This window comes from Panicum virgatum, chromosome 2N (assembly GCF_016808335.1).
Source record: "Panicum virgatum strain AP13 chromosome 2N, P.virgatum_v5, whole genome shotgun sequence".
Lineage (NCBI taxonomy): Eukaryota > Viridiplantae > Streptophyta > Magnoliopsida > Poales > Poaceae > Panicum > Panicum virgatum.
The window spans coordinates 2748422-2775891 of NC_053146.1; the positions used below are offsets into that span (position 1 = coordinate 2748422).

The 27470-nt window shown below is 46.3% G+C and overlaps 3 protein-coding genes, 1 long non-coding RNA gene and 1 pseudogene across 5 annotated transcripts; 3 read left to right on the top strand and 2 right to left on the bottom strand.

Moving 5' to 3' along the window:
* The first annotated feature begins 2963 nt into the window (after nucleotides 1-2963).
* On the top strand, nucleotides 2964-5738 carry LOC120659119 (annotated as a pseudogene).
* Nucleotides 5739-7212: 1474 nt separating this feature from the next.
* Nucleotides 7213-11139, top strand: LOC120663026 (glutamate receptor ionotropic, NMDA 2D-like). Its single transcript, XM_039942062.1, has 4 exons — nucleotides 7213-7231; nucleotides 8175-8301; nucleotides 10237-10259; nucleotides 10383-11139. The coding sequence occupies exons 2-4, from the start codon at nucleotides 8233-8235 to the stop codon at nucleotides 11011-11013; spliced, it is 723 nt and encodes a 240-aa protein (XP_039797996.1). The 5' UTR covers nucleotides 7213-7231; nucleotides 8175-8232; the 3' UTR covers nucleotides 11014-11139.
* A 289-nt stretch (nucleotides 11140-11428) lies between these two features.
* LOC120663025 (60S ribosomal protein L5, mitochondrial-like) lies at nucleotides 11429-14632 on the top strand. Of its 2 annotated transcripts, none has more exons than XM_039942061.1 (3): nucleotides 11429-11583; nucleotides 13661-14348; nucleotides 14419-14632. In XM_039942061.1, exons 1-2 carry the CDS (start codon nucleotides 11458-11460, stop codon nucleotides 14345-14347), a joined length of 813 nt encoding a protein of 270 aa, XP_039797995.1. In that variant the 5' UTR covers nucleotides 11429-11457; the 3' UTR covers nucleotide 14348; nucleotides 14419-14632. The 2 variants fall into 2 exon arrangements, with proteins under 2 accessions (XP_039797995.1, XP_039797993.1); XM_039942059.1 differs by having other exon boundaries at nucleotides 14434-14632.
* A 3514-nt stretch (nucleotides 14633-18146) lies between these two features.
* Nucleotides 18147-18947, bottom strand: LOC120659121 (BTB/POZ and MATH domain-containing protein 2-like). Its single transcript, XM_039937175.1, has one exon. The coding sequence runs from the start codon at nucleotides 18945-18947 to the stop codon at nucleotides 18147-18149; it is 801 nt and encodes a 266-aa protein (XP_039793109.1).
* A 5009-nt stretch (nucleotides 18948-23956) lies between these two features.
* LOC120663034 lies at nucleotides 23957-26027 on the bottom strand. The gene is made up of 4 exons (XR_005670267.1): nucleotides 25877-26027; nucleotides 24808-24918; nucleotides 24594-24718; nucleotides 23957-24437 (listed from the first exon to the last, which is right to left on the bottom strand). It is a non-coding gene; the product is annotated as an uncharacterized LOC120663034 (long non-coding RNA).
* Nucleotides 26028-27470: the final 1443 nt, after the last annotated feature.

The window sequence follows — 27470 nt, forward strand, 5'->3', positions numbered from 1 at the left end:
ATGTCATAGCATTCATCTTGTCATATGAGCCTTATCTTGAACATTGATATATTACATCACACAGATTACAATTATGATAATCAATTTCTGCTCATATACTTAACAAGATAGTTAGTCCTTTAATCGTGGTGTCAATCAATCCACCAAAACACACTAGGGGCCTAGATGCACTTTCAGTACGCCGCGAGTTCGCCCACACGAGCCGAGCCAAGCCACTAGCGCCGCCTGCCCGAGCCGCGTGTGTAGGAGAGCTGCCCCAGCACCGCCCCGAGCCTCTCGCCTGAGCCGTCGCCAGGGCTGAGCCTTTGAGCCGAGCCGACAAGCCGTCCTCCGCACCGTCGGATCTCGAACCGACGGATCGGATTCAATCAAATCCAAGTCAATACCCTTGGATATCGGTCAACCCTTGGCACTTTTGCAAAAATGCCCCTGGGTTTTTTGATAATCAACCCGCAGTCCATCCCAGTTCAAAAGTCATTACAAACAAGTCCATTTCTTTCTGTTTTCACCCCTACACTTCTACAAAATCCAACACACCATCCAAGGACCCCTATTTAGCAAGCTAATCCCTGATGTTTAGGTTTAATTTCATACTAGCCCCTGGCTTCTTTAGATCTAGCCCCTGGAAGTTCCGTTTCTTCTTAAAAAAAAGCCCCTGGAACCTTGCTTTAGCCATATCTTTCTCGTTTTAACTCCGATTTCAGCGATCCTTGCGCTCACGCAATCCTCGCAAGGCGTACAACAGCTTTATCACCATTCCTTCTCTATTTTTACTGTTTTATGTATTGTTCCTTATTTTGTGCATGTGTTTGCTTGTGTGATCGTGTAGATGACATGCCGTTCGAGGGAAATCAAGAGCAGCAGTTCGAAGAAGACCAACAACAGTTTGTCAAGGAAGGCAAGTGGACTTCTCCCCCTATATATTCCATTTTGTCACAATAGTAGCATGATAATTCACTTTACTTTATTGCTGAGTTGCATAAATTTGATGGGACACCTATTAAGGACTTTACCGAGTCTTTTACCCTAAAACCTTGAACACCGGATTTAATGTATCTGTTGGGTAGAAATGCTTATGTTCTTAACATTGGGAATTGTGATATCATAATATTTTGAGAAATGTTAATCATGCTTTATTCATGTTGTTATATTGTGGTTAATTACAAGATTATATGACTTTAATTGGAACATGGAGAACCACCCAGGAAAACAGTAGAACCACAAGAACCACATGGCTCTGGTCTTGGCTGATTAATTAGAGACTCTAGTTTGAAGCGGTCTTACTGAAAGGGCAAGAGGGGCGGCGGTTCGCAGGGTATAACCTGGTCCTCTTGGGAAGTGGGCTTTGCAAAGACACTATGCCCATTAGGTAGGTTTATGCTCTGCTACTGCTCCGGAAACCATAGCGGACTACTTCTTACTAGGGAATCTTTGTAAATGACTTGTCGCATCCCTATGCAATCACACCTTGGAAGTGTGGTATTGTGCTTGATCAGCACAGTGTGGTTGGGTCCAAAGTTCTTTTGAACTTTTACACAACTTTTGGTGAAAGTGTACAACCTCTGCAGACTGTAAAACTGATATATCAGCCGTGCTCACAATCAAGAGCGGCCTGGACCCTCACATGATAATTGAACTTGAAGAATAATTTAATATGTGGTGCTATGGCTTTATAATGTTGGATCCTTTATGTTTAGATGCTTAAGTGGGTTGGTATAAACTTACATCCAGTAATTAGGTGCTTGCTAATAAAATTTGACCAACTAAAATGCCGCTTGCGCCGCCCCCATCCTTGAGTAGCCGCTCGCCCGCGAGAGAGAGAGGTAGAGAGAGGCCGGCCTTGAGCGGCGCGGGGAGGTAGAGAGAAAGAGGGAGGTAGGGAGAGATAAAGAGAAGGAGGAAGGGGAGAAAGAGACCGCGCTGGCTCCGGCCGCCGCACTGAAGGCTGCGCGGGCCGGATCCGCCACCGCACTGGCCATTGCGGGAGAAAGAGAGGGGGGAGAGAGAGAGAGTGAGGGAGAGAGATTGGTTAGGGTTTGGCTGGGGTATGGGTTTTTAATGGGCTCGGCCCATTAACTGAGGCGTGCTGTTGTAAATGGACCGCCTATGAAAATATGACGATTAACAGAGGCGGTCACGTTAAAGTTGACCGCCTCTGTTAATCGATTTTCTGACCGCCTCCACTGCTCGCCCCCGCCGCCGCTAACCCTACCCACCGGGGGTCCTCCACCACCCTGCCGGTGGTGCCGGCGGTGCTGGCCTTGCCGCTCATGTCCACCTCCTCCGCCGGGCCGGCTGCTGCCCACGACCATTTCTCTAAAGCCACCGGCCATGGAAACTCCTCAACCCCGAACCACTGCCACCGCGCTCGGCGGCGACCCACCACTGGCCGCTTCGCCCACAACCCATGCCGACTGTTCCACCCACCTCCCACCGAGCTACTTCCTTTGATTTGTTACTTTTTGTATCTCGGTTGATACTTTACGTTGTTGTATTGGGAGGGACTCTCAATTTGGCTCTAAATCCAGAGGTCTCTTGCTGTAGCATTATTCCGCTATACTTTTTTTAAACCTCTGCCATACTTTTCTTTATACCTTATTTTATATGAGAGAATGAAGTGGATTTATTTCACTTATTACTTCGTGCATCCTAAAATATAAGTAAGTTTGTTCTAGGTCAAACTATTCTAACTAAGTTTATAGAAAATATAATAGAAGTTGTAGGATAATAGTCGGGAAATCTCGATGAAGTTGAAAAAGGATAAGAGAAGGTAGGAAGAAAAAAAATACTGGATAAAGACAGAACTCCTTAAAATATCTGGGTGTTCCTAGATATGCCAACACCAATTCTTTTACATAGTCTGTTTGAAATGTTAAACTTTTTACAGGCAATAATTCATTTTTGGGAAAATCGTTCCCGCGGACCCAAGGCCCCAAACCAAAGAGGCAAAGTGGATAGAGCTCCACCACTCCACTCCAATGGCCGCCGCTCTCCCGCACTCCCATCTCCGCCTCCACCTCCCGCTCCGCACCCCCGACCCCTCGTCCCGCCGCCGCCATCGCCTTCGCCTCCCCTCCCTCGTCGCCGCCTCGCGACTCCAGAACCCCACCACCGCGACCCACCCGGTCCTCCCGCCCCTGGCACCAGCCCCCTCCGCCGCCCTCCTCGCCGCCGAGGGGGCCTCCCTCGCGCCGCGCCGGGAGCACCGATTTCCGGGATCCGTCTCCACCCCAACAGGCTCCGCCGCCGCCGGTGGGCTCGCCGAGGCGGAGGATGCCGTCCTGCGGCGCGCTCTGGAGGTGCGCCGCGCGGTGGCCGCTGAGGTGCTCGTGGCCGCTCTCAGCGGCGGGAAGGTCGGCGGCCTGACGTACATCAATAACCTCACGGCGCGGATGGGGCCGTTCGTGGACCGCATCGTCGTCGAGGCTAAGGTGTACATCCAGGAATCCGGCCTTGTCGAGCTAGTCAAGTAAAGATCCCAGCTTTTCCTCGGTTTATTTTCCACTACCAGATGCATTGCCAATCATAAATTGCAATTTTTATAGTTTATACACGTGCAATTCTCCATTATAATTGAGATGATTACATTGCATACTTTAGGTGGTTCAAGCACAATGCGATGACATATCCCCAAATTACCAAAGTAGTTTGTGCGTGTTCTGGTGATTTGGGGAAAGTAAGGATGATCATAAAGTGGCTGAGGTCAATTTATGTAAAAGGAGATTTTTTGGGACGTGTCCTTGCCAATGGTGGATCCTTTTTGAACAGAAGCTTTGAAGAATTGGAAGAGATTATTGACTATCTGGAAAGCTGTGGTGTGAGGAGAGACTGGATTGGTTATGTGGTCAGTAGATGTCCACAGCTGCTGAATCTGTCCATGGATGAGCTGGAGACAAGAGTGAGGTTTTATACGGATATGGGAATGGATGAGAAGGATTTTGGCACTATGGTCTATGACTATCCAAGAGTTCTTGGATTTTTAAGCTTGGAAGAGATGAACAGTAAGGTGTTTGCTTTACATTTAGTTTAAGTTCTGTGCTATTTTGTTGCACATGCTAAATTGGCAGGATTGTTAGCCTCTTTTTTTTTATGCAGTTCATTTTTTGTTCATTGCTACGAAAAGAAGAGTTGATCTTCAGAATGGTTGAAGCTCTATTTATTTTTGTTCTCTAGGGAAAAAAGGGTGAATAAAACTGAGTCGCAGTATGTCTTTCATACTAATATGATGCATCAATGTGCTGATGAGCAATATGTGGTCTTATGTCTAGAGAGTTCCATATGAAATAATTTATCTACTTTGAAGTGTGAATTGATAAAGAAGTAAGGAACTCATTTATTAACCCTCCTTGTTACTTTTGGAAGGTCTCTGATAACTACTGAGTTAGTTTAGATATTACATTCAGTTCCTTGACTTCTATTTTTCTAGTTGCTAACAAAATATCATTCTGGGTCACAGGTTCAATATCTCAAAGAGTTTGGTTTGAGCAACGAAGAACTTGGGAGGCTACTGGCTTTCAAGCCACAACTCATGGCCTGTAGCATTGAAGAAAGGTGGAAGCCTCTTGTGAAGTATCTGTATCACTTGAATGTTTCACGGGATGGCATGAAGCGAATGCTGCTGGTCCAACCTACAATATTCTGTCTTGATTTGGAGACAGTGATAGCACCAAAGGTAACTTCGTACTTGCTTTGAAATATATTTGCATCTTTTAGCTGTTATGCGCTTTTCAACTTCTGGTATTCAAAGAAAACTATTATGATTATCTAAGCTCCTCCTTGAAAATAGTTTGATTTGTGAGACTTCCTCTTTAAATCTCCAATAGGACTAAGTGTTTAATTATTTCTGCACAGTGTGCTACTGGGGTTTATAGATCTTAATGCTCTGAAGTCTGGTAGTTTGACTCCTCTACCTCTATGCAAACATCTGTTTCAGGTACAATTTCTACAAGATATTGGTGTAAGGAGTGATGCAATCGGCAATGTGCTTGTGAAGTTCCCTCCTGTATTAACTTATAGCCTGTACAAGAAAATACGCCCAGTGGTGTGTTCTCATATCTTGTTATTATTCATTTTGGCTTCTGCAAGTTATTATTCATTTTGGCTTCTGTAACTATTGCTTCAATTTGTCTTGTTTTTACAATACTTGGTTTTTAGTAGAAAATTGTGTACAAAAATTTCGTTTTCTCCTTTTCTTTTCCTTTGTACATAAATAAAGTTTTATTCATATTTCATACATTGATTATATCCAGTAGGGCTTGTCCCTCCTGTTCCTTTTAAAAAAAGACTTTGGCAACATATTTTCAGTTAAATGTGTTAGATATAAATGGTGTGTTTGTTTCCAGATTTTTTACTTTTACATATTCCTTCTACTATCCCATCTGTCTTACACGTGTGCAAACCAAAGGTTATATTCCTGTTGACAAAAGGTGGAGTAAAAACAGGATGACATTGGAAAGGTTATTGCTCTGGATCCACAACTCCTGGGCTGTAGTATTGCACACAAGCTAGAAGTTAGCGTCAAGTACTTCCGGTCACTGGGTATCTACCACTTTGTGCTCGGTCAGATGGTTGCCGACTTTCCAGCACTTCTCAGATACAACGTGGACATCCTAAAGCCAAAATACCAGCATGTCGGCACCACCCGCTCCCAGAGGAAGGTTCTATCTGGACAGAGATTCAGAGAACGATTTGCAGCGCATCACAGAGCGCTTGCTCGTCACGGAGCTCAAGCAGATTGATTCATACGCAGAAGGCCTTCACTTGCACATGAGCTCTCATGGCTCATGACTGGAGACGCGTGATGGCGTTCGGCTCAGCCCCTGTTGATCTGGCACAAGCTCTCGCCTAGGTGTGATGGTGTCTGGGCACACGCCGGCCGGCATGGTGCGGTCGGCGGCGGTGGCGAGAGACGCCCGAGCTCCGACGCCCAGCAAGCCGACGACCGCGAGCCACGAGCGCTCATCCAACAGCACGTTCGCCGAAGGATCGGGGAGCTCGAGGTGGAGGGCAGAAAGAAGGACGCGGCTGCACCGATCATGTCAGTCGGCGGCCGGCGGCGAGGGGCAGGGGGCGGACGGTAATACAGTCCGGGGTGGACGGTAAATCAAAAACCGTCCACCCTGGATGGTCTGGGAGCCGTCGGATCGGATATATGCCGCTACGATTTGCGGCGTAGGGTAGGGTGGGAAGCGAGGATCCTTGGACCTTTTCTTTTCTTCTTCCTCGCGCGCTCGGCCTCGCCCTCGGCTCGACCGGTCGCCGGCGAACCCCTCGGCGACTCTGGTGATACAAGTAGTAATATCTAGAGCTCGCATGTCGTCAATGGTGGTGGTAGGGTTGTTTCCTTGCAGGATTATATTCGTAGGACAGATGATTGTTGGCAATAGGAATGTTGCTGGTGTAGAGTTGTTCAGAGCCCTGACCTCCAGTTCATCTCTAGTCTGTAGCTCCGTCAATCTTGTGCAGATCAAGGCAAGGGGAAAATGCTGCGGGATAAGCTTCTACTCATTCCATGACCATGGCCAGATGTAGAGGACAAAAAGCATTGGATGCTCTGACCACAGATGCTACTGAAGTTCAGAGTGCTATGCTGACTCTGCCTATGAGTAGTTCAGACTTGAGAGTGATACATCGCTTTTAATTTATTTTTGCAAAACAGCTTGAACCCACGCATACCAGAGCGCTTTGGTTACTCTAATTATTTTCCTTGGGTTCCAATTTTTAGGAGTGAGTTGCATCTGAAGATCGAGCAGGCCTCATTTACCATCAGTTTTGAAAAGGTTTCATACTTGTCCATGGCCGGTAAATGAAATACCAACCACCGCTGTGACTGTGACTGTGATTGCTAAAGCAGGAACTGAAAAATCAAAGCCATGAATTAAATTTAGAATTGATTGGTCCCTTTGCTTGTGCCAGCCAACTTTGGAAATATATGCATTATGATGGTAGTTGAGAACTCTGTAGTGCTTTTAGTCTTCGCATTAGCTATTTTGTTGATTGCTCCATCCATTCCTTATATATAAATATGTACATGCGTCGGAATCAAAGACAAATTCTTGAAACTGAGCCCATATTCAATGGAGGACTTGACCAATGCATTACACAAGAATCCTGTAGACACTGCAGATGGCTTGCCCTCGCTGGATTGGATAACTAGACTGAAGATTGCAACTGGCGTGGCTGAGGCTATGTGCTTCCTTCATGATGAGTGTAGCCCGCCATTAGTGCACAGGTATGCCTTTCTATATGATCCAGATTTGTAGTTGTTCCATTTGGTACTGCGATGATATGCTGTTGTTCCTTGGTACAGCCTAGTATTCAAAACATTATTCATCCATGTCCTAGTTTTGTTTTGTCCCAACACTTTGATCATAATCTAGAACACCATGGAAGGACCAGATCCAGATGCCTTCCTTTTCAGTTTTCGGCATCCTATTGGCAAATTAAGGTGACAGTTACATCAAAGACCACAAGAGTTAGGAACAATGAAAAATGTATAATCGTTTAATTTTATAATTGTTAGGGGGGTCCCCTTTGTTGCCTTTATGATGACACCAATGCATTTAATGTTATCGATGCACTACTGCTGAACAAAATGAATTTCTCTATGCATCAGTCTTTTGTTTATGTATCACTTAAGTAGACTGAATATGCTCTATCTCTGTATATTGACTAGAAGCAACCCAGTATAAAAAAAACATTTTGGTGTGATTAGCCATTCCTTGTAATTCTTTTTGTTGGAAAAGAAATGTTGCTAGTATGTATGTCTATCTGAACTCATTATGCATTCTTCTGGATCTTCATTCTGTTTACTTTTACTAAAGTCTTGCACAAGTACGCCATCACATTCAATCTCTATCACAGAATTGCATTTGCATTTGACAATTTACCTTCATGTTATGCGGATGCCATCAATCATTCAATGAATCTTTACTTAATGTACTTTGACATTACTAGAAGTAGTCATCTTCTGTTCCTCCTACCCTTTTTGTTTCATTAATTGTTTCAACATCTATCATTTTGACTCGGCTATCCTCTCAGTAGGTGAGTTCAAGTTTTCTTAGTTTATACAAGAATACCTCCAAACTTATGCATGATGCTCAATGCCTGAATTTTCCTTTATGTCACTGTTGACACTGATTTATTGACTACTCGTTTCTTCATTGCAATTGTAGAGATATCCAAGCAAGCAGTGTCCTTCTCGATGATAAATACGAAGTGCGACTTGGGAGCATGAGTGACATGCGTTCAGCAAAGTGGGGGAAGCCAGAATGTCTTCTCTCGGATATTGAGATCGTCAAAGTAAGATTACTACCTGAACCACCTTTCTTCCCTTTTCAGATAAGGCATACGAGAACTGCACTCTTTAAATGGCTTAATTTTTTGGCGTTAGGATGTAAGCAGTATTGATTTGGTTACTGAATAAAATAAAGAGTATTCTAAAATAAATATACTCATAAAAGTCATGGTATAATAACTGTTGGAAATATGCCCTAGAGGCAATCATATTTCCTTGTATTCATGGTTAATAAAGTGTTCCTTGAATATCCCTGGATGACAACTTGTATTGATTAATGCTTATGTGAAGTATTTGTGAAACTCTTTACTTGTATGGATATTCTAAAATGTTCCTAGTCGGAGTTCATATGAGGACACACATGAATATTAGACTGGCACATGTATTAGTCGATTGACTACGTTTCACAAGTCATGGACATGGAGATGTCAAACTAATAATGTGGTCTCATGTGAGACATGAGACTGAACTGACCCAACACGAGATGATGACTTCTCATTACACAATATGTACGTTGTGTCCTAAGACCTGAGATCGTCGTATGTACTTAAGATGTGAACCGACTTACTTAGGAGCCATCAAACGCTACACCGTAACTGGGTAGTTATAAAGGTGGCTTTCGGGTCTGTCAAGAAGCATGCTGTGAGATATGGTCGGTCAAGATGGGATTTGCCCCTCTCTGCAAGAGAGATCTCTGGGCCCCTCGAGTGATTCGGATCAGGAAATGCATGGCCATGCTGGGGTTAAGAGTTAACCAAGGATTCCGAATCACAGGATCGAGAAAGAGCGGTTGGCTTGGAGCTAGACCAAATATCGTGAGCTAAAAGGAACAACATGTATATGACATTATGACGGCTCGTCTGATATGATCTTTGCGTGCGTATAGGAGTTGACATGTATTGCTAGAGGCCGCTGTCTACTATTGGGCCGAGTAAGAGTACTCGGGCTATGTCTATTCGCATGTGAGCCCATAGGATCACACACTTAAGGGAAAGAAGACTGATAAGGATGAGATCCAAATTAGACTGGGCTTAGGTGCACTAATGGGCTTCTCAGGCCCAAAAGGGGCGCCCAAGGTGGGGCCCAAGAGGAGCCCACCTAAGGGAGCGCCCAGGGGCTATAAAAGCAAGAGGAAAGGGGGCACCCAAGGCTAACCCTAGCCTTTTCTCGCGCGTCCCCTCCTGTGCGCCAAGCCCTAGGTCGCCCTCGCGGACCTAGCAGTCCGGATCGCGACGCTTCTTCCCGTACGTGTGGACTTCGTGGAGGTGCTGCGCTTGCTGCACAAGGACGAGCCGTTCGTGAGTTGGTTCACGCAACTGCACTGCCGGCTTCTATCTGCACTACACCGACACGCTACAGAAGTTCCGCAACCGCGCGTCTAGTGGTAATCCCGGGGTCTATAACTGCAGTAATCCTGGTTTATGTGGTAGAAATTTTTTGTTTTTGCTACCCTATATTCCTACAATAACCATCACTTTATTCTTACATATATATATGAGTTTACTCAATTTGTCTTTGTAGGCTCCGTTGTATGTGCTACTGTGGTTGTGATGTCTGCCAAATTGCCAATACTTGATGTTATCATCACTAGTTTAGTTAAATGATGCAGCAACATGTTTACGGAGTGTGAATTCTGGGGGCATCCGAGCATGCCATTTTTTTTCCAGTCAAGGACACATCTATACGGTTTTGGTGATATTGATCTGAATTTCAGATTCTGTAGCTACGGTTTGCTGATTACAGATAACCAAGGGATTCTGTTTTACGGGCATGTGTTGGTTTTTTGGTGGTGGCTGATAGTTGGTAGTTCACTCTCTTCTGCTGCTATTATATGTTGTTGAGCAAACTCCAAGTCTCCAACCCTTTGTGTGCCTGAAACCATTTGTGTTTTCCTCTGAAGTTGGTAACTGACGTTGGTATCTGACGCTTTCTTGTGGCAGGTCTCTCGACAAGCACACATCAGGTGCGTAAATCTTCCACAAATGCTGCTACTTTTTTTGTAATCCAAGTTAATCTGAACAAACTCCTTTATTTAGAAAAAATGCAATGTCCACGGATTAATTCTAGAGCAACTTTGGCATGACAGGTCCACCGGCCACTTGTTCCTACGACGTCCTGTGCTTTGGCAAGGTGCTGCTGGAGCTGGTGACCGGCAACTTCGGCATCAGCGGGTCGAACGCCGCCGCCTCCGAGGAGTGGCTGGCGAGCACGCTGAGCAAGATCAATGGCGGCGACAAGGCGAGCATCACGAGCATCATCGACCCGCTGCTCGTCGTCGACGAGGACCACCAGGAGGAGGTGTGGGCGGTGGTGATCATCGCCAAGACCTGCCTGAGCGCCAAGCCCTCGCGGCGGCCGTCGGCGCGACACGTGCTGCGCGCCCTGGAGAGCCCGCTGCGGGTGGTCCGGCAGGGCTCCTCCCGGTCCAACTCGGCGCGGCTGCAGAGCTCGTCGTCGCGGAGCTCGTCGCAGTCCGTGTTCTAGGGGAACCACCACCACCGGGCGCACAGCTTGGATCGGCGCCACTCGGCGCGGTCCCACGGGAGCGGGGGCGGAGGGGAGGGGTCCTTCTCGTTCTCGTTCAAGAGGGCCGCGGCGGCGACGGAGGTTGCGCCGGAGCTGGCGGCGGCGCTCGACGAGAACGCCGTCGTTGTGTAGCGTTAGCGTGTAGGGTGGGCGCCCCCCATTTCTCGGTTCCTTTTCACAGGCATTCCTGATTTTTTTTTCTCACCTGATATCGTCGCATCGCTTTTGTGTATAATTTGTTGTTGTCTGATGCGTTCATCCGGTACGGTGTTCCAACGTGACCAAAAAAATTGTGCATAGAGAGCATGTTTCAAATATTTTTGGGTGATTTTTGAACTTGGAGGATGTGTTTCTCCTCTTTCTAGCGTGCAATTGGCAATTGAAAACGAAATTAAGATGTGCAAAATGGGCCGCCGCAGGCGCAAACATGGAGATGGCTGCCTGCCCTGTCCGGTCTGGAGGCCTGAGTAAACCTTAAATGAAAATTTTCTATGTGCTAATGGGCTGTCGCACGCAGACGGAGGCCCGCTATAGCCCAAACTTGGCTCACCGAGGCAGCAGCCCAAGGGCTCTTCTGCTTCTCCGCTGAAACAACTCAACCGAAGCGGGAAGAAGAAGAGCGGAGCAGCGGCGGCATGGCGGCGCGACTCCTGCGCGATGTGGCATTCGCTGCGGCCCGGTCGGCGCGCGGCCACCGCGTCCCCGACCCCTCCGGCGCCTTTGCCGGTCCTGGAAGCCGAGGCACCGCCCCTGCCACTCTGGTCTGTCCGCTCCCCATCCGACCCCCCTTGCTCAGCTTCCTGCGCTAACCCTAGCTCCGTGCGCGTGACGCCCCGTTGCCACCCCGCGGTGAGTGGCTGGCTGGGAGGTGAGGATCTCGTCGGCGTTCCCATAGTTCACTCGCGCGGCAAGGAGAGCGAGTTTGGGGGTATCGGTTTTCATTTTTTCTTCATGGAGTCAAGCGAGAGAGCATTTCGAAATGTACCGTGCGTTCTAATTGACAGGTTCTCGTTGTCGTAGATTGATTTTCACTTCCTGCAGTTGTACTAGTCAAATGTTTCTTTTTTTTCGTTCAAAACTGGTGATCCATTCTTTAAGACAATCCAGCTTTCCATCGATCAATAAACACAAGCAAACAGAGAAATGAGCAGACCTCTCTGCTATGAGGGATCATAAATTGAACGCACTGATTGACTGATTTCTATTTTCTCCGTCTCACTTGTGTAAATCATCAATACAAGTAGCACCCAAAGAACTGACCCTCCTGTCTAGTGTAAAAGATTATGATTTTTATTTTCGTGGTCATCGGCACCATTCAGCCTGTGAAACTATCCATCTCCATGCCTAAACGTAAAACCATAAAGTCTCCATGCTAGCATTTCCTTCAGCATTAGCAAAGTGACCTCAAACCTGTGATGGAATTTTACCAATGACCGATCGATCAGCTTCTCCAGGGTAGAATATCTTCAAACATTTGACATGGGCAACTGCATCTGCATGTTGGAACTTCCCCAATAATACTGATTCTCTCACAATTTTTTTTTACTCTAGATGAGCATGAGAACCATTGCAAGCAAGGAACTGAACCACCTTATGGCCTTGGTTGAAACTTAGGGTACAGAACAAACTTATGGGGTTGTTTGCATCGTTGCAAGTCTTAAGGCTCAATGCTCACAGAAACATGATCCCTGAAAATATGCTCTGTTTGTTTTGTTCCACATTCTCAATCATATCTTTTTTCCTCTCGACTGAAAATCAATGAGAGTTTCATTTCTAAATTTTCTCACTGTGTAACAAAAAAAAAGTAGTTTATCACTGATGTTTATGTTAGCTAATTGGATTGATGGGTGGTTTACCTTGCTGTAGTGTGGGACCCAGGAGAATTTATCACTGTGTAGTATAATTAAGCTCATCGTATACTTGTGTCTCATGATTAACTCATAAAAGAGGAACTGACTTAGACCTCACTCCACTGCATAGTCAGCTGAGCTCTCTGTTAGTACTAAATATTGCTTCCATATTGTAAGACCAGAATAACAGTAGCTTCCCGTTCAGTTGTGCATTCTTGTTGTATCTAGTGCATTCTTGTTCAGTTGTTATTCATTCTGTTCATTCAAGGGTTATGTACCACTGCGGATATCTTGTGCATTCTTGTTCAGTTGTGAAATTATAGCAAGTTACAGTCACAGTTAGGACTTTGGTTGTACCAGACAATAAAATTGCAAGCACATGTTTCTGGTAGTGCCATAGTATCACTGGTAGCAGTTTTTTTTTTTCAAGTCCTAGCCAGTAGGCATTACAGGTAAGAACTGATGCCAGCAAACCTTTTTTTTGCTATGGTGGAATTATTTTTTTTAACTTGTTGACCGTCAATGGTGTCACTTTGTTTGTCCTGTGACATGGTCCCATATGGTTAGCCAATCATGGTGCCAGAATCAGCACGGTCGTTTCTTCAAGAACAGACATGCAGAGAGTTAGTGTAGTTGTTAGTTGTGCGCTTGCAAAAATCCTAGGTCTCACAAGTGTGCCAATTAAAAATGCAGTCATCTTACATTTTGAAATATCCCTAATGATAAATCTATGACTGCCACTGCACGCTTTTGGGAACTATATATGCCCCACCTGCTGGTCACAGCCCAATGACATAGACAACTTTTCCTTGGTTCAATACTATCAAATTAGACAAACAAAATAAGTTAAGATTTGTCCTTGCTCCCTCACCTTTTTCTGTTTCGTTTTGATTCTATCACCCTACATGTAATTCAACATTTTCTTTATTTTTTAGGCATATATAAGAAGGCAATGTTTTCACTGAGGTAATTACAAATTTCTACACAGGGCCTTCGTCATTATGCAGCACCATCCAGTGAAGCAGTGGGGAACTTAGAGATGATCTTGGAATTGGATGCACCCAAACCAAAGCGTAATCGATCACGTATCTCAAAGAAAAGCGGAACAGCCATGATGCTTCCACTCCATTTCCATTACGAAGATGTACTACGTCAGGATCTGTTGCTGAAACAGAACCATGCCAATATCATGCAAGTTCCTGGATTGTATGAAATCAGATTAGCACCAAAAGCAGGTTCTGATTTGAGGGTTCCAATTGGAAAATTGGCAATGGAGATTTTGAGTGGCCAGAGATTCAAAGAGGTACAAAGTGACCCTTTTGCTAAAGCAAGAAAGTCTGCTCGAACCAATCCATTCATTGGTGCTGGCAAAGACAGTGGCAATGCCTTTGCACGACAGAGTGTTCTCCGAGGGCATGCAATGTACAATTTCTTGGTCAGAATGTTGACAGTGATGTCCATGTTAGATTCTCGGGCCGAAATTCGGGAAAACACCATAAAGTTCTTCATGGAGACGGAGTTCTGTGAGTTCTCCCCGGAACTGGAAGATCACTTTGAAATCTTTGAGCATAACCGAGGATTCAACGTGACTATCGTCACTTCGGCCGACACAAAAGATGAGACCTCTCTACTGTGGAGTGGCTTCATGCTAAATGATGAGGGGGAAACCAAGTAAGGTAATAGTTCCTATCTTTATTTCCGCTTATTGTCCCTGACATTGTACTTGCTGCCATGCTTGAACTTCAGTTGACTGTTTGGCAGGGGCTGAAGGTGCTCACTTCTCTCAAAATGGGTTTTGGTGGTTATTTGCTCAGTACAATGCAGCATCCATCAGTTTTGTAGACTGAATGAATGAAGCTTGCGTGATTGTTATGTGTAGCGATGTATGGAGCTCGTTTTTTTTTGAACGAACAACACTCGACGAGTGCGTTTCTATTGATATAGCAGAAAAAAGTACAAGGACATAGCCCTGGGAGGCCATAACCAGGAAAAAAGAAAAGAAGCACACGACAACAACGCCGGCGGGTTGGATTGGGACATCAACCCGCGCCGAACACGACTCCACTCAAACAACTCAGGCTGGTCGGATTGGGACGTCGATGCAAGCCACACAGCACAACTCCAAGAGGCAAACAATGCACGGCCGGATTGGGACATCGACACGGATGATGACTCCATACAGAACCACCACACCGTACCCAACGATGTCCCACGCCAACCAGCTGCTGCCATGCAGGATTGGCCGTCGTAGTCTGCTGCAAGCCAAGTCGTCACCACAACGACTCCACCATGCTGCCGTCGACTTCAGGTCATACACACACGATCGCCGATCTCCCAACTCCGGCCTTGCGTTGGCAAAAGTCAGTAGAGGAGCCCACTGCACCACACCAAAAGAGTCACTGCCATGTAGAACCCCTCGCCGAAGTACCGTTGCCGCACCATACACCCCGAACAACCGAAACACCGCGTCGGATCCTGGTCCAGGTCAGATTGGGACATCGACCCAGGCCTCAAACGTGTGGGGCCTCGCCACATCCACCGCCGCACACCACTCCTCGACACCACCTTAAAGCGCATGGGGCCTCGCCACTCCCGCCGCTGGACTCTCCAATGATCCGAGTTTGCTTCGCCGTCGAAAGTGCCACCGAGCCACTCCAAAAACCCCACCTTTGCTGTGCTGCCGCCGGAATCACACCTGCATCACATGTGCAAACTCAAAGCCTTCAGAGACACGACCCACCACCTCTACCTAGGTCGGATTGGGACATCGACCCTGACCACCACCCTGGCGGCACCCCCACCAACAGCAACACCAACACTGCCGCAAATCTAGCCGGATCCCAATAAGCGACGCCTCCAAGGAGGGAGCCACGCTATTGGCGCCGCCGTCGCTCGTCCAAGACTGGACAGGGTTTTCACCCAGGGAAACCTCGTGCAACTGGCATGAGACTCCATAATAGCGCCCCCAACAGGGAGAAACGACGCCTGAGGGTGCCGCCGCCATCGCCACCGGCAAGAGCACCGGCAAAAGGCTTTCGCCCGGAGTGTTCACCATCCAAGCTGCACGAGCACGACTAAACTTGCGGCAGCTCCTTGCTCCCAGTCACCTCCGCGAAGCCTGCGCCGGAAGGATGGCCCGTCGCAGTCCGCAGCACCACCTCGGTGCCATGAGCGTGCAGTGGAACCACCCCGGCCCCACCACCACGGCGGCGGTGCAACCGTGTAGATCCGCCTCGTCGACGGGGAGAAAAGGAGGTGAACGCCGCCGTGAACGCCCGCGTCATGCCTCCTCAAGCCGCGACCAACTCCTTCACGCAGCCTCCAAACAGCTGCACCATCACGCCGCCAAGGCTGCAGACCCACCTCGCTCCTCAGCCCCACAACCGCAACCGGCCGTTGGAGGGCCGGAAACGCCACCGTGAAGCCGGTGCTTGGCAGCCACGAAGCCCGCGCTGTCGCCGGTCACCCCGCGCGCCCAAGCCGCCTGGACACGCGGGCGCCACGCCGTAGGCCCGCAGCCGCGCGGACACCGCGGGCGCCGCGCCGCGCCGAGCCGGGCCGCCAACCCTCTGCCGCGCCCCGCTGCGCCGCCGACCACCAGACGCGCGGACGCCGTACTTCGCCGCCGCCGCACAGCCGTCGTCGTCGCGTCAAGCGGCAGATCCGGCCCTGAGGCCGCCGGATCCGCCCGCCGACCACCAGAGCTCATGTTTAATTGCTACATTTAATACTGTATGGACTTAATAATGTAGGCTCCAATAGGTAACTTTTTGCTTATTTCTGTGGGTCATGCCGTAGCAGTCCATGCTCGTTGCTGTTTGTCAAAACCATTGCAAGAGAGGGCAACGCAACGAAGCTCACCTTCATTACACATAGTACTGTGAACTTGATCTTCGCAACGAGTTGCATTTTGCTTGTCTCTGGCTTCTGTCCTGTAGCGACATGGAGAGCTTGCGTGTTTCTCGAAACCATTGTAAGAGGGCATATTTCCTTGTGTTCCAGATAATTTTTTTCAGCAGTACGGTGTACAATTTGTCTGTTGTTGGAAATTGCAGAAGGTTGCAACTCGTGCATTATGATGAAACTTTCAAACACAGGTATTGTACATCTGTATATCTAGAATCAGACTCTGAATGGTGTCTAGTTCTGCAACTAGCTGTAGAATGGTCGTTTTATGATCAAGGATGAAAACGGGGCGCAGCTGATCTTGAGGTTGAAAGCGTAATGGTTCTTGTAAGCGATGGTGTAATCAAGCGTCGGCACCTTTGATGAAGTAAGGGTATTGATCTAGATGTTGATAAATGATGACAGATTGAGTTTCAGAACGGCATGTCAATTGACCAAGTTTGAGTTTCAGAACGGCACACTATCTTAAACCAAGAAGCTTACTAGTACTTCTTCCAGGCATATGCTACAGAAAGAGAGATCAATGCTGCACAAGATTGGCAGCAGAACCGAGCCAAGCTGACCATCTTGTTCCTTTGCTGAAATTTTGAGTTCTACGTGTAGTGGCACGGCAGTTAAGGGTTGACATGGCACGGCAGTGGTGTTCTCACATAGTTCAGAGATTCTTTTTTCGGGGTTCGCTAGTTTGCAGGCGACCGTAACTTTTGCTCCGTACGGTCGATTTTTCGACTTTTTTTTTCATTTTTAGTAACTTTTTTATCGTTTTGTGATAAAAAAATTTTCTGAAAAGTTTTCAAGGGAAAAAATTTGAGGAAGCGAAAAAATTTGACGAGAAAAGTTGGAAAGGAAAAATTTCAAAGAACAAACAAATAAAAATTGAGGAGAAAACTTTTACATTCAAAACGAAAAAACATTGAAAATTTTTTTATGCATCCAAACGAAAAGAAAAAGCTCTGAAAAAAAATTCATCCAAAATCAGAAGAAAAATTCAGGAAAAATTTTTTGCAAAAAAAAAATTTACCTGCACCGCGGCGCCGCCGCGGTCCCGCCTCGGCGCGCTGCTGCCGCCGCGGATCCGGCGCCGCTGGCTGCTGGCGCCAGGAAGGGAGGCGGAGGTGCGGCGCGCGGAGGGAGCTGCCGGAAGGAGGCGGAGGGAGCCGCCGGAGGGAGGCGGGGGTGCGGCGTGCGGAGGGGAATGGAGGCGGCGGCGGGCGCGGCCGGGGCAAGTGCGCGGGCGCTGCCGGCGGAAGACGAAGCGAGCCAAGGTGGAGGAAGGAGAAAATGAAAAAGGGTAGAAAATGAAAAAGGGGAAAAGAGAAAGGTGAGAGCGGAGGGTTAAGTCGACCGTGAGTTTGAATTGGGTCTTTTTTTTCCCTTTCTTCTGAATCACAAACTTTGAATACATACACATGCCAAAATGCATGCGTACTGGATTTTTCTTTTCATTATCTATTTAAATGGAACTGAACTGATTCTTGAAAAAGAGTGTAAAAAAGGGCATTATGTGTAAAGATCAGCCACACAAGTGCCGATCCATTGGAGTTTGATCGACAACTAGATCACCAATTTTAACGGAATAACACATGAAGAAGCAGAACACATAAGCCCAAGGGCACCATGAAAATCAAGGCATAAATGTAGGAGACATCTACGCTGACCATCAGAGGGTTGCTTGGCGTCGCCTCCCTTGCGTCCAGAATCTTGGCGAGCACTTCCTTGACAACAGCGGGGCAACGCCTCGCCAGACGCTCGACGTCATCCGTCGCCATGACCGCTCTCGTGTTCCTCCCAGCAGCGATGAACTCCAGGCACTTGTCCTTGAGCTTCCAGCACTGGTGGTGCTCGGCTACCACCAGCATCGGCAGCACCGTGCTTGCGCTGAAGCTGTGCTCGCACAGCTTGTTCTCAGTGACTGGCTTCAGGTCCTTGAGATTGTACTGGTCAGCCGCCACGATCAAATCCTGGGCTATCACGGCGGCCTCTTCCCTCGCGTTCGTCACCGTCGCAGGCAGCGAGTCGGTGTACAGGTAATGCAGCAGGGCCTCGAATGCGTCGGGGTGCATGTCGCAGATGCGGATGTGGCTGCTGCCGGTGGCCTTCTCCTTGGCTGGGCCGAAGAAATCCTCCATGAAGACTGACGACCGGGCGGCGAGCACGAGCTTGTGCGCGGCGAACACCTTGCCGCACACCTCGAAGTCCACGTCCGCGCCCTGCTTGGTCTCGAGGAGGCGGCCGAGATCCGCGGGCAGGCCGGACATGGAGATGGAGGGGCGCAGCGCCGGTGGAGGCGCCCTGCTTGATGCTCCCGCCGGCGCCGCTGCCTGCTGGACTGATGGTTGCGGCGGCGGCTTTGGTATTGGCGCCGACATGGCAGAATGCTAGAGGCGCGCGACCGTTCTCTCTCAGGCGATCACGTCGTCAGTTGTAGACCTGCAAATCACGCCTTCGCGTGATCTTCCAAACGAACTACCAGATTTATTGGTTTTGGTTTTTTTGTGGAATATTGGTTTTGGTTGTTGATTATATCGCACACCCTAATTGTACTAATTATCAATTTTTGCCCAGTTAGTATGCAGCAAGAAATCACTTTTGTAAATTACTGTGTACAAGACACTACTAAAGAACAGTCCTTTGTTCCAGACCATTTATCCTGGCAGCCTTTGGGCCCGGGACAACAGGTGGTTTTTGTCCCGGATTCAACGGCTAGCCGGGCCAGCCGGGGGGGGGGGGGGGGGACAGGGACATGGCTCCAACCGGGACAAAAGGCCCGTGCAACCTTTTGTCCCGGTTGGAGCCACCAACCGGGATAAAAGGCCCCCCTTTTATCCCGGTTGGTGTCTCCAACCGGGACAAAACTCTTTGGCCCCCTTATCCCCTTCCCTCTCCTCCCGCCCGAGCCATTCAGCTCACTTGTTCTTACTGTTTTTGGTTTGGGAGAGAGGAGTTCTTGCTCATTTCTTCACCACATTTGTGAAGATCTTTGATTCCCCGTCCATCCATCGGCGCTAAAGGTTTGTGGCTTGTTTTTCTCTTCTTCCTTGGCTTGTATAGCTCATTTCATGTTTTAGAAATAGAGAAAATGTGTAGCTAGTTCATTTCTTGGACATTTAGATTGTATATGTAGGTGTGATTTTCTTTTAGATTTAGATGAGTATGTGGATAGTAGAAATTTTTAGAATGCGTGTAGACACTTCATGTGATGTACTTGTATATATGACCATATTGTGGATAGTTGATTTTTGTATTCATGAATGAATTAATGAAATGAGTATATTAGAATTTTTTGTATTATGAATGGATTATTTTGACACTCTAGTGATGTATTTATTCAGGCTCACATTGAAACCATCTAGAAGCTAAAAAAATCTTTATTTCGAAACAAGTATACGTCGTTAGTCTCCATCCAACGGTGATGGCACTACCTTTCGGGGATACACGATGCGCTATAAAGACGTCGCGAATCGGTTGGTCGCATCACCAGCACTTCCGATTGATAAGAAGACAGTATTTGACGCAGTCAGCATGGCCGTTGTTGTACTTTGAGCATATCAACGAGCACGCTGCCTGTGCCAAGTGCTGTGCCTATTAATCGTAAATGTTAGTGCTGCGACTGGCCGATTGGTGACATCCTTGTACCGCACCGTGTCCCCCCGAAAGGCAGTGTCATCACCGCAGGGTTGAGGTTACTGACATATACATTTTCAGAAATAAAGGTTTTTTTTTCTTCTAGAGGGTTTCTGGATATTGAAAAGAGTGTATTCCTGAAACCGAAGGGTGTCAAAGTAATTAGAAGTTATAGAGATTTCTTTCAATTAATTAGAGATTTCTTTCAATTAATGATACATTTCGTCTTTTTTATATGATTTCATTGTTATTTGCAAGAGTTATTAATCTGATCATTGTAATTGTAATAGTAAATAATATTTGCATTGTAATAGTAAGAATTTATAATTTTATGGAAAATAAAGGTATTTTTCAGTAAAATATGGCTTCAGCAGCTGGAGGGAGTGGCGCCGGTGGGGGTGATCGTTGTCCTTCTGGAGAGAAGGGCACAACTCGAGTAGGTCATCGGTCCAAAAAACCTAGTACTTTTCATAGGGCAGCGCTCCGTTATTTGGAAAAATAATATAGAGAATGCATGGCAAGGGGCGAGGAACCTCCGTTTGATCTTGAGGATTTATTGCGGCGTTACGGTTCGTCACCACCAAACTCGGAGATTTCAGCTTCGCCATCTTCTTCTGCGCCAGCAAGAAATCCGTTAGAGCATTCTGCGTTCCAACAAAATGATGGTTGAAAACCTATGTGTTGTTGTCCGAATTTTTAAGTTTCATGTATAGTACTCCTTTGTTAAGTTCTGTAATGAATTAAGTACTCCTTTTAATTAATCAAGATGTATGATGGTTATTGCAGATCTTTTAATTATTCATGTTATGTTACATTTAGTTTAATTTAGGTTTGATATATTTTATTTATTCGATACATGTAAAGAATTCAAATCGATTTATTTAAAATGCAGATGGACCGGCAATGGAAGTACAATGCTGACCGACGTTCGAAAGAATTCATTGATGGCCTGCATTATTTTTTGTCTATGGCTGAGGCAAATAAGCAGAATGGTTTTATGTGCTGCCCGTGTGTTCATTGCAACAATAACAAGGATTACTCATCTTCAAGAATCCTACACAGCCATATTTTCGCAAATGGTTTCATGGAGAAGTATGTTTGTTGGACGAAGCACGGAGAACAGGGGGTTACCATGGAAGACAATGAAGAAGAAGATTTTGACGACCACTTTCCCGGGAATGCTGGAATCGGTGCATTCGATGACGATATTCCCATGGAAGAGCCCAAAGTAGATGTAGCAGAAAATGATCCCAGCGATGATCTGGGGCAGGCATTGCACAATGTGCAGGAAGACTGTGAGAGTGAAACGGAGAGGTTGAAGTTCCAGAAGTTGTTAGAGGACCACCGTAAGTTGTTGTACCTAGATTGTCAAAATGGATTGAAGAAACTTGGCACCACCTTGGAGTTACTGCAATGGAAGGCGACAAATGGTGTATCCGACAAAGGATTTGGTGAATTACTCAAACTTGTTAAAAAAATGCTTCCTAAGGACAACGAATTGCCTACCACAACGTATGAAGCCAAACAACTTGTTTGCCCTTTAGGATTGGAAGTGCAAAAGATACATGCATGCCCCAACGACTGCATCCTCTACCGAGTCGAGTACGAGAATTTGGATGCATGTCCCGTATGTAGTGCATTGCGTTAGAAGATTAGAAAAGGTGATCCTGGAGATGTCGAGGGGGAGCCTCCCTGGAAGAGAGTTCCTGCGAAGGTCATGTGGTATTCGCCTATAATACCACGTTTGAAGCGTCTGTTTAAAAATAAAGATAATGCTAAGTTGATGCGAAGGTCATGTGGTATTCTTCTGCTGCTATTATATGTTGTTTAGCAAACTCCAACCCTTAGCTTGTGTGCCTCTGAAGTTGGTAACTGACGTTGGTATCTGACGCTTTCTTGTGGCAGGTCTCTCGACAAGCACACATCAGGTGCGTAAATCTTCCACAAATGCTGCTACTTTTCTGTAATCCATGTTCATCTGAACAAACTCCTTTATTTAGAAAAAAATGCAATGTCCACGGATTAATTCTAGAACAACTTTGGCATGACAGGTCCACCGGCCACTTGTTCCTACGGCGTCCTGTGCATTGGCAAGGTGCTGCTGGAGCTGGTGACCGGCAACTTCGGCATCAGCGGGTCGAACGACGCCGCCTCCGAGGAGTGGCTGGCGAGCACGCTGAGCAAGATCCATGGCGGCGACAAGGCGAGCATCATCGACCCGCTGCTCGTCGTCGACGAGGACCACCAGGAGGAGGTGTGGGCGGTGGCGATCATCGCCAAGACCTGCCTGAGCGCCAAGCCCTCGCGGCGGCCGTCGGCGCGGCACGTGCTGCGCGCCCTGGAGAGCCCGCTGCGGGTGGTCTGGCAGGGCTCCTCCCGGTCCAACTCGGCGCGGCTGCGGAGCTCGTCGCAGTCCGTGTTCCAGGGGAACCACCACCACCGGGCGCACAGCTTGGACCGGCGGCACTCGGTGCGGTCGCACGGGAGCGCAGGTGGAGGGGAGGGGTCCTTCTCGTTCTCGTTCAAGAGGGCCGCGGCGGCAACGGAGGTCGCGCCGGAGCTGGCGGCGGCGCTCGACGAGGACGCCGGCGTTGTGTAGCGTTAGCGTGTCGGGTGGGCGCCCCCCCTTTCTTGGTTCCTTTTTACAGGCATTCCTGATTCTTTTTTTTCTCACGTGATATCGTCACATCGCTTTTGTGTATAATTTGTTGTTGTCTGATGCGTTCATCCGGTACGGTGTTCCAAAGTGAACAAAAAAAATTGTGCATAGAGAGCATGTTTCAAATATTTTTGGGTGATTTTTGAACTTGTTTTGAGGATGCGTTTCTCCTCTTTCTAGCGTGCAATTGGCGGTTGAAAACGAAACGAGTACTTTGCGCGCGCCTAGCCGCGCCTTTACTTTCCTTTTTTTCAAGGTATATAAACATAGAAAGCATATATTTGTATTTGAATATTGAATATACAAAGATATTGTAATAGGCACCTAAATACATAGGTACATGTATGTACAGGTGCTAAAGCTAACATCTCTGTTTTTTTCAGGAAATTCAAATGAAGAACTGCATAGAGTCACAAAGATGATACACCTGAACATTTTATTGCTAACTGAAAAATTGGATTCCGATGTTTTTGGAGTCTCTAACTGCTTCCATAAAACATTTGTTGCACATGGTTTCCTGCAAGACATTTAAATTTTAAAATATAACATATAGAAATAAAATTATCCTTACCTGTGTAATAAGTTTATTTATTAGTGCTCTAGGAAGTCACATGATTTGCTCTTTTTTGGCAATGAAGACTGGGAGCACATCCTTCCTTGAATTGAATTGAAAGAAGCATATTTTTCTTTAGAAATTCTTTGGCAGCATTCCAAGCTTTATAAACCACTTCAGCACAATACAGTGCATATAGCATTAATAGCTACCGTAGAAAAGAGTTTTGGGCTCTGAAACTAAAGAACCTCTCAGGCTCGGTAGACATAGCCTAACCACGGCATAAATAGTTTCCTCAAATGAAAAATTACGATACAGAAGGGTTTGGGTCAGCTGGCTGAGCCCAGGAAAAACAGATCTATGACACACCATGCAGAAAGCAAAGCATTACTGAATCTTTGTGAGTCTGAAACAATTACTAGACCTACAACTGTAGTTTTCTGTTTTAATAAAAGTAGCCATGACTGTAGGCATCCAGAGCCTACTGCCTTTAAAAGAGTAAGACTACCTTCATAGCCGCCATACACTGGATCTTTGGACAGTAAAAGGGGTGTGACCAGACCAATAAAAATGCATCCATAAATCTCAAGAATAATATAGCAGCCGAAAACATATATAAGTGTCCAACAAAGTGGTATTTCTTTCAATTTGTGGGCTGGAGCATCCTAATGACAATGTAAGAAAAAGGTTTGCATACTTCCACAACAAACGCATCTGGAACAACAAAGTCCATGGCGATTCTAGTCTCAACCATACCACCAATCATCAAAGCAATATTGGCTTTTCACGCAACATAAATTATTTCAAGGGCTCCAATAACCCCTAATTTGGTGAGCTTGATGTTAATATCATGAGCGAGATTCCCACGTATTATTTTCTGAGCATCATGTAAATGCTAATAACTTTTATAAGCAGCGCTAGTGACATTGTATTTCTCCATGGCAACAATACTAATATCACGGAGACCATCCCTATAATCTTTGTGAACTGTTTGCTCAAAGAGCACAGGGGTCACACCCATTTCTGAAACCAGTGATAGAATAAAAACAAAATAAGTTTTGAGAAATACTGGGATAAAGTTGGAATACCCATATAATGAACAGCTAATAAATTCGAAATATTGAGGAAAGATCAAAAGGCGATTTCATATAGTAGCATAGAGTTTGCAGGAGTACAAACTGTTTTTCCAAACTTGTATATCCGAGTTCAAGTTTTTCCCAAACTTGAGCTTCAGCGTTTGAAACCCTTGCACTCATTATTTTTCGGCCAATTGTGCAGCTTCATTTGGGGGCCACGATTGGAATCTAGGTTGGAAAATATGGAATATCAACTTTGGTGAAAGTATTTATAAATTTTGTTGATACAGACAGAGTATGATGGGATGACCAAATACCGTTATGTCTGTAGTCACAGTATCTGATGCCCCTCCAAATAATTTCCACACAGGGATGCGAATGCTGTTAGGAATTGCGTCAATCAGTGCCATCTCTACTCCTGCTCTAGCCTTAAATGGGAAACATACAATTAAATACAGATGCAATGGGAAATCTTGTATGAGAAGAAAAAAACAGCAACGAAACACTTGAGTAGCCATTGAGAATATCAGAAATAAATGGTAATCATGTCTGTTTTATCCTTCACCTATCATATATGTAAATGGAGCACTTCCACATGAGCTAAACGAAATAATCATTTTTTTGTTTGCACAGAAAGGACTTAGGGTAGTGTTTTAATTGATACAAAACTGTTTGGTTTAGTGGCTTGTATTCTAAACGAACTGTTCTAAGCTTGTAAGTAATCAAACATTTTGCAGGTCAGATGGGTATTCAAGGACAATTGTACCAGGCAGACACCATCCAGAGCAAATATTAGTAGATGTAACCAATCTTAGTTTGAGGCTACGCATATGAAGAAACATGGGTACTAGCGGCAGAAATTGGTGATAAAGCAGTAAAAGCACATTAGTTCTGTAATTCAACGTCTAAAGGGCAATTCCCGTCAACATGGAAGTCTATACTTCAAACAGCAGTCACCCCATCGACATCGGGAATTTGGGATCAACACATTTGAAAAATTCAGATTTTCACGGCATCCTAGACTTGTCAACGCGAGTCAGGTATTCAAGCTCCATGAACCTCTGCTCATGGCACAGGAAGCCAAGAACGGCTTAGATAATTGAATAATTTATCTGCTCACCCACTCCACTCCAAGAACACGACATCCAATCTCTTAGCCACATCCGAGTTCCAACAGATTAGATCGAGGACCCGACCAAGCATGCAGCCTCAGGTTAACCAGGAGGAGTACATTGTCGAGCTTGAATGGGACGATGACACATCCGAGTTCCAACAGATTAGATCGAGGACCCGACCAAGCATGCAGCCTCAGGTTAACCAGGAGGAGTACATTGTCGAGCTTGAATGGGACGATGACACCAGCCTCAGGTCAACCAGGAGGAGTACCTTGTAGAGCTTGATTGGGATGATGAAACCGAGGCAGAAAGTGAGCCAGAAGGGCCTTTAGAACAGGAAGAAGGCCTCCCCCAGCGATTGCTCCCGTCCGCGGCCAGCCACGCCCACGGGATCCTCCTGCCCGCGCATCTGCCGGCGCCCCTGGGCTAAGATTTTTACCGGAGTTGAAGTGAAACGGGAGCCATAGATATGCAATTCGACGCTGTAGATTTTTTTACTGTCGTGGGCCAATGAGGTGCCGCGGAGGCGTGCAGCTTTAACCTATAGAAATTAAGATATGCAAAATGGGCCGCCGCGGGTGCACAGATTTCCTTTCTCTGAGTGAACTTTAAATGGGCCTTCGCACACAGATGGCGGCCCGCTATAGCCCAAACATGGCTCAGTGAGGCCGCTCAAGGAGGCGCTTTTTTCTTTTTTATATTTTTAAAAAATAAAAATTTCAAAAATATATGTCCGTTTTGAAATATTTCAAAAATACCCCCCGGTCGCCCCCCCATAGGGCGACAGGCCTTAAATGTAATTTTTTTCTTCAAATTTGCAACGAGGTCCCTGGGAAAAAAGGGCATGTCGCCCCCCCCAACGGGCGACAGGGGCCTGTCGCCCACCCCTGGGGCGACAGGGGCCTGTCGCCCGTTGGGGGGGCGACAGGGTCCCCTCCCCCTATATAAGCCCTGGCCGCCATATGCCGCCATTGCCTTTGTCATTTGAGCCAAAAAATTCGGGAAAAAGAGAGGGGTGAGGAGAAGAAAAGCGGCGAAGCTCTGCCGAATTGCATACTTGTGATCTACCGGTAACTTCCGTATGAATCCATTGATATTGTATAATAATTAAATTTAATTAGCGGATTAGCTGAATTAGATTTGGTGCTTTAGAACACTCGTTTAGTATTACAATTTCAGTACTATTACATACTTGTTTTTAAATTAATTATGAATTAGAATAGAATTATGAAAGTACCTTATTGATATTGCAGCATAAGGCAATGGCTGCCTCCAATTGTGGAGGATTTTCATGGACCGAAGAAAAATATAGTATAATACTTGATATCATGACCCATCTTGTTATCAGTAAGAAGTTGGATCCGTTAGCGAATGGTACGATAGAGATGGTGTTGTCCAAAGTAGTAGAGTTTAAAGATTTCACATTATTTCGTGGTATTACGACGCAAGATGTAAAGGGACACCTGCTAGAACGTCGGAAGATATACATGAGAGTATGTGAACTAGCGAATCATCCTAATATCATTGGATTCTTACAAAGTTCTTGTAAGATATGGATGCGGCCAGAGGTGTATGAGATGCACATTAAGGTAACTCTCATTCAGTTGTAATCCCGTCCGTCATTTCGAATCCATATTTATGAAATAGTAACATTGTTTTTTAATTATATGCTAGGATTACCCCGAGGACACGGAGTTGATTAACAAAACGATACCAAATTTCCGTAAATTGGTATGTATCTTCGATGGACTTATGCCGCAAACTAGACGAAGGAGGCGGATAAGATCTTCGGGTGATAGTACTTGGACTGCGCAAGAACAGATGCCCGGAGGTTCGTCGAGTCATGCTTCCGCACCTCAACCACC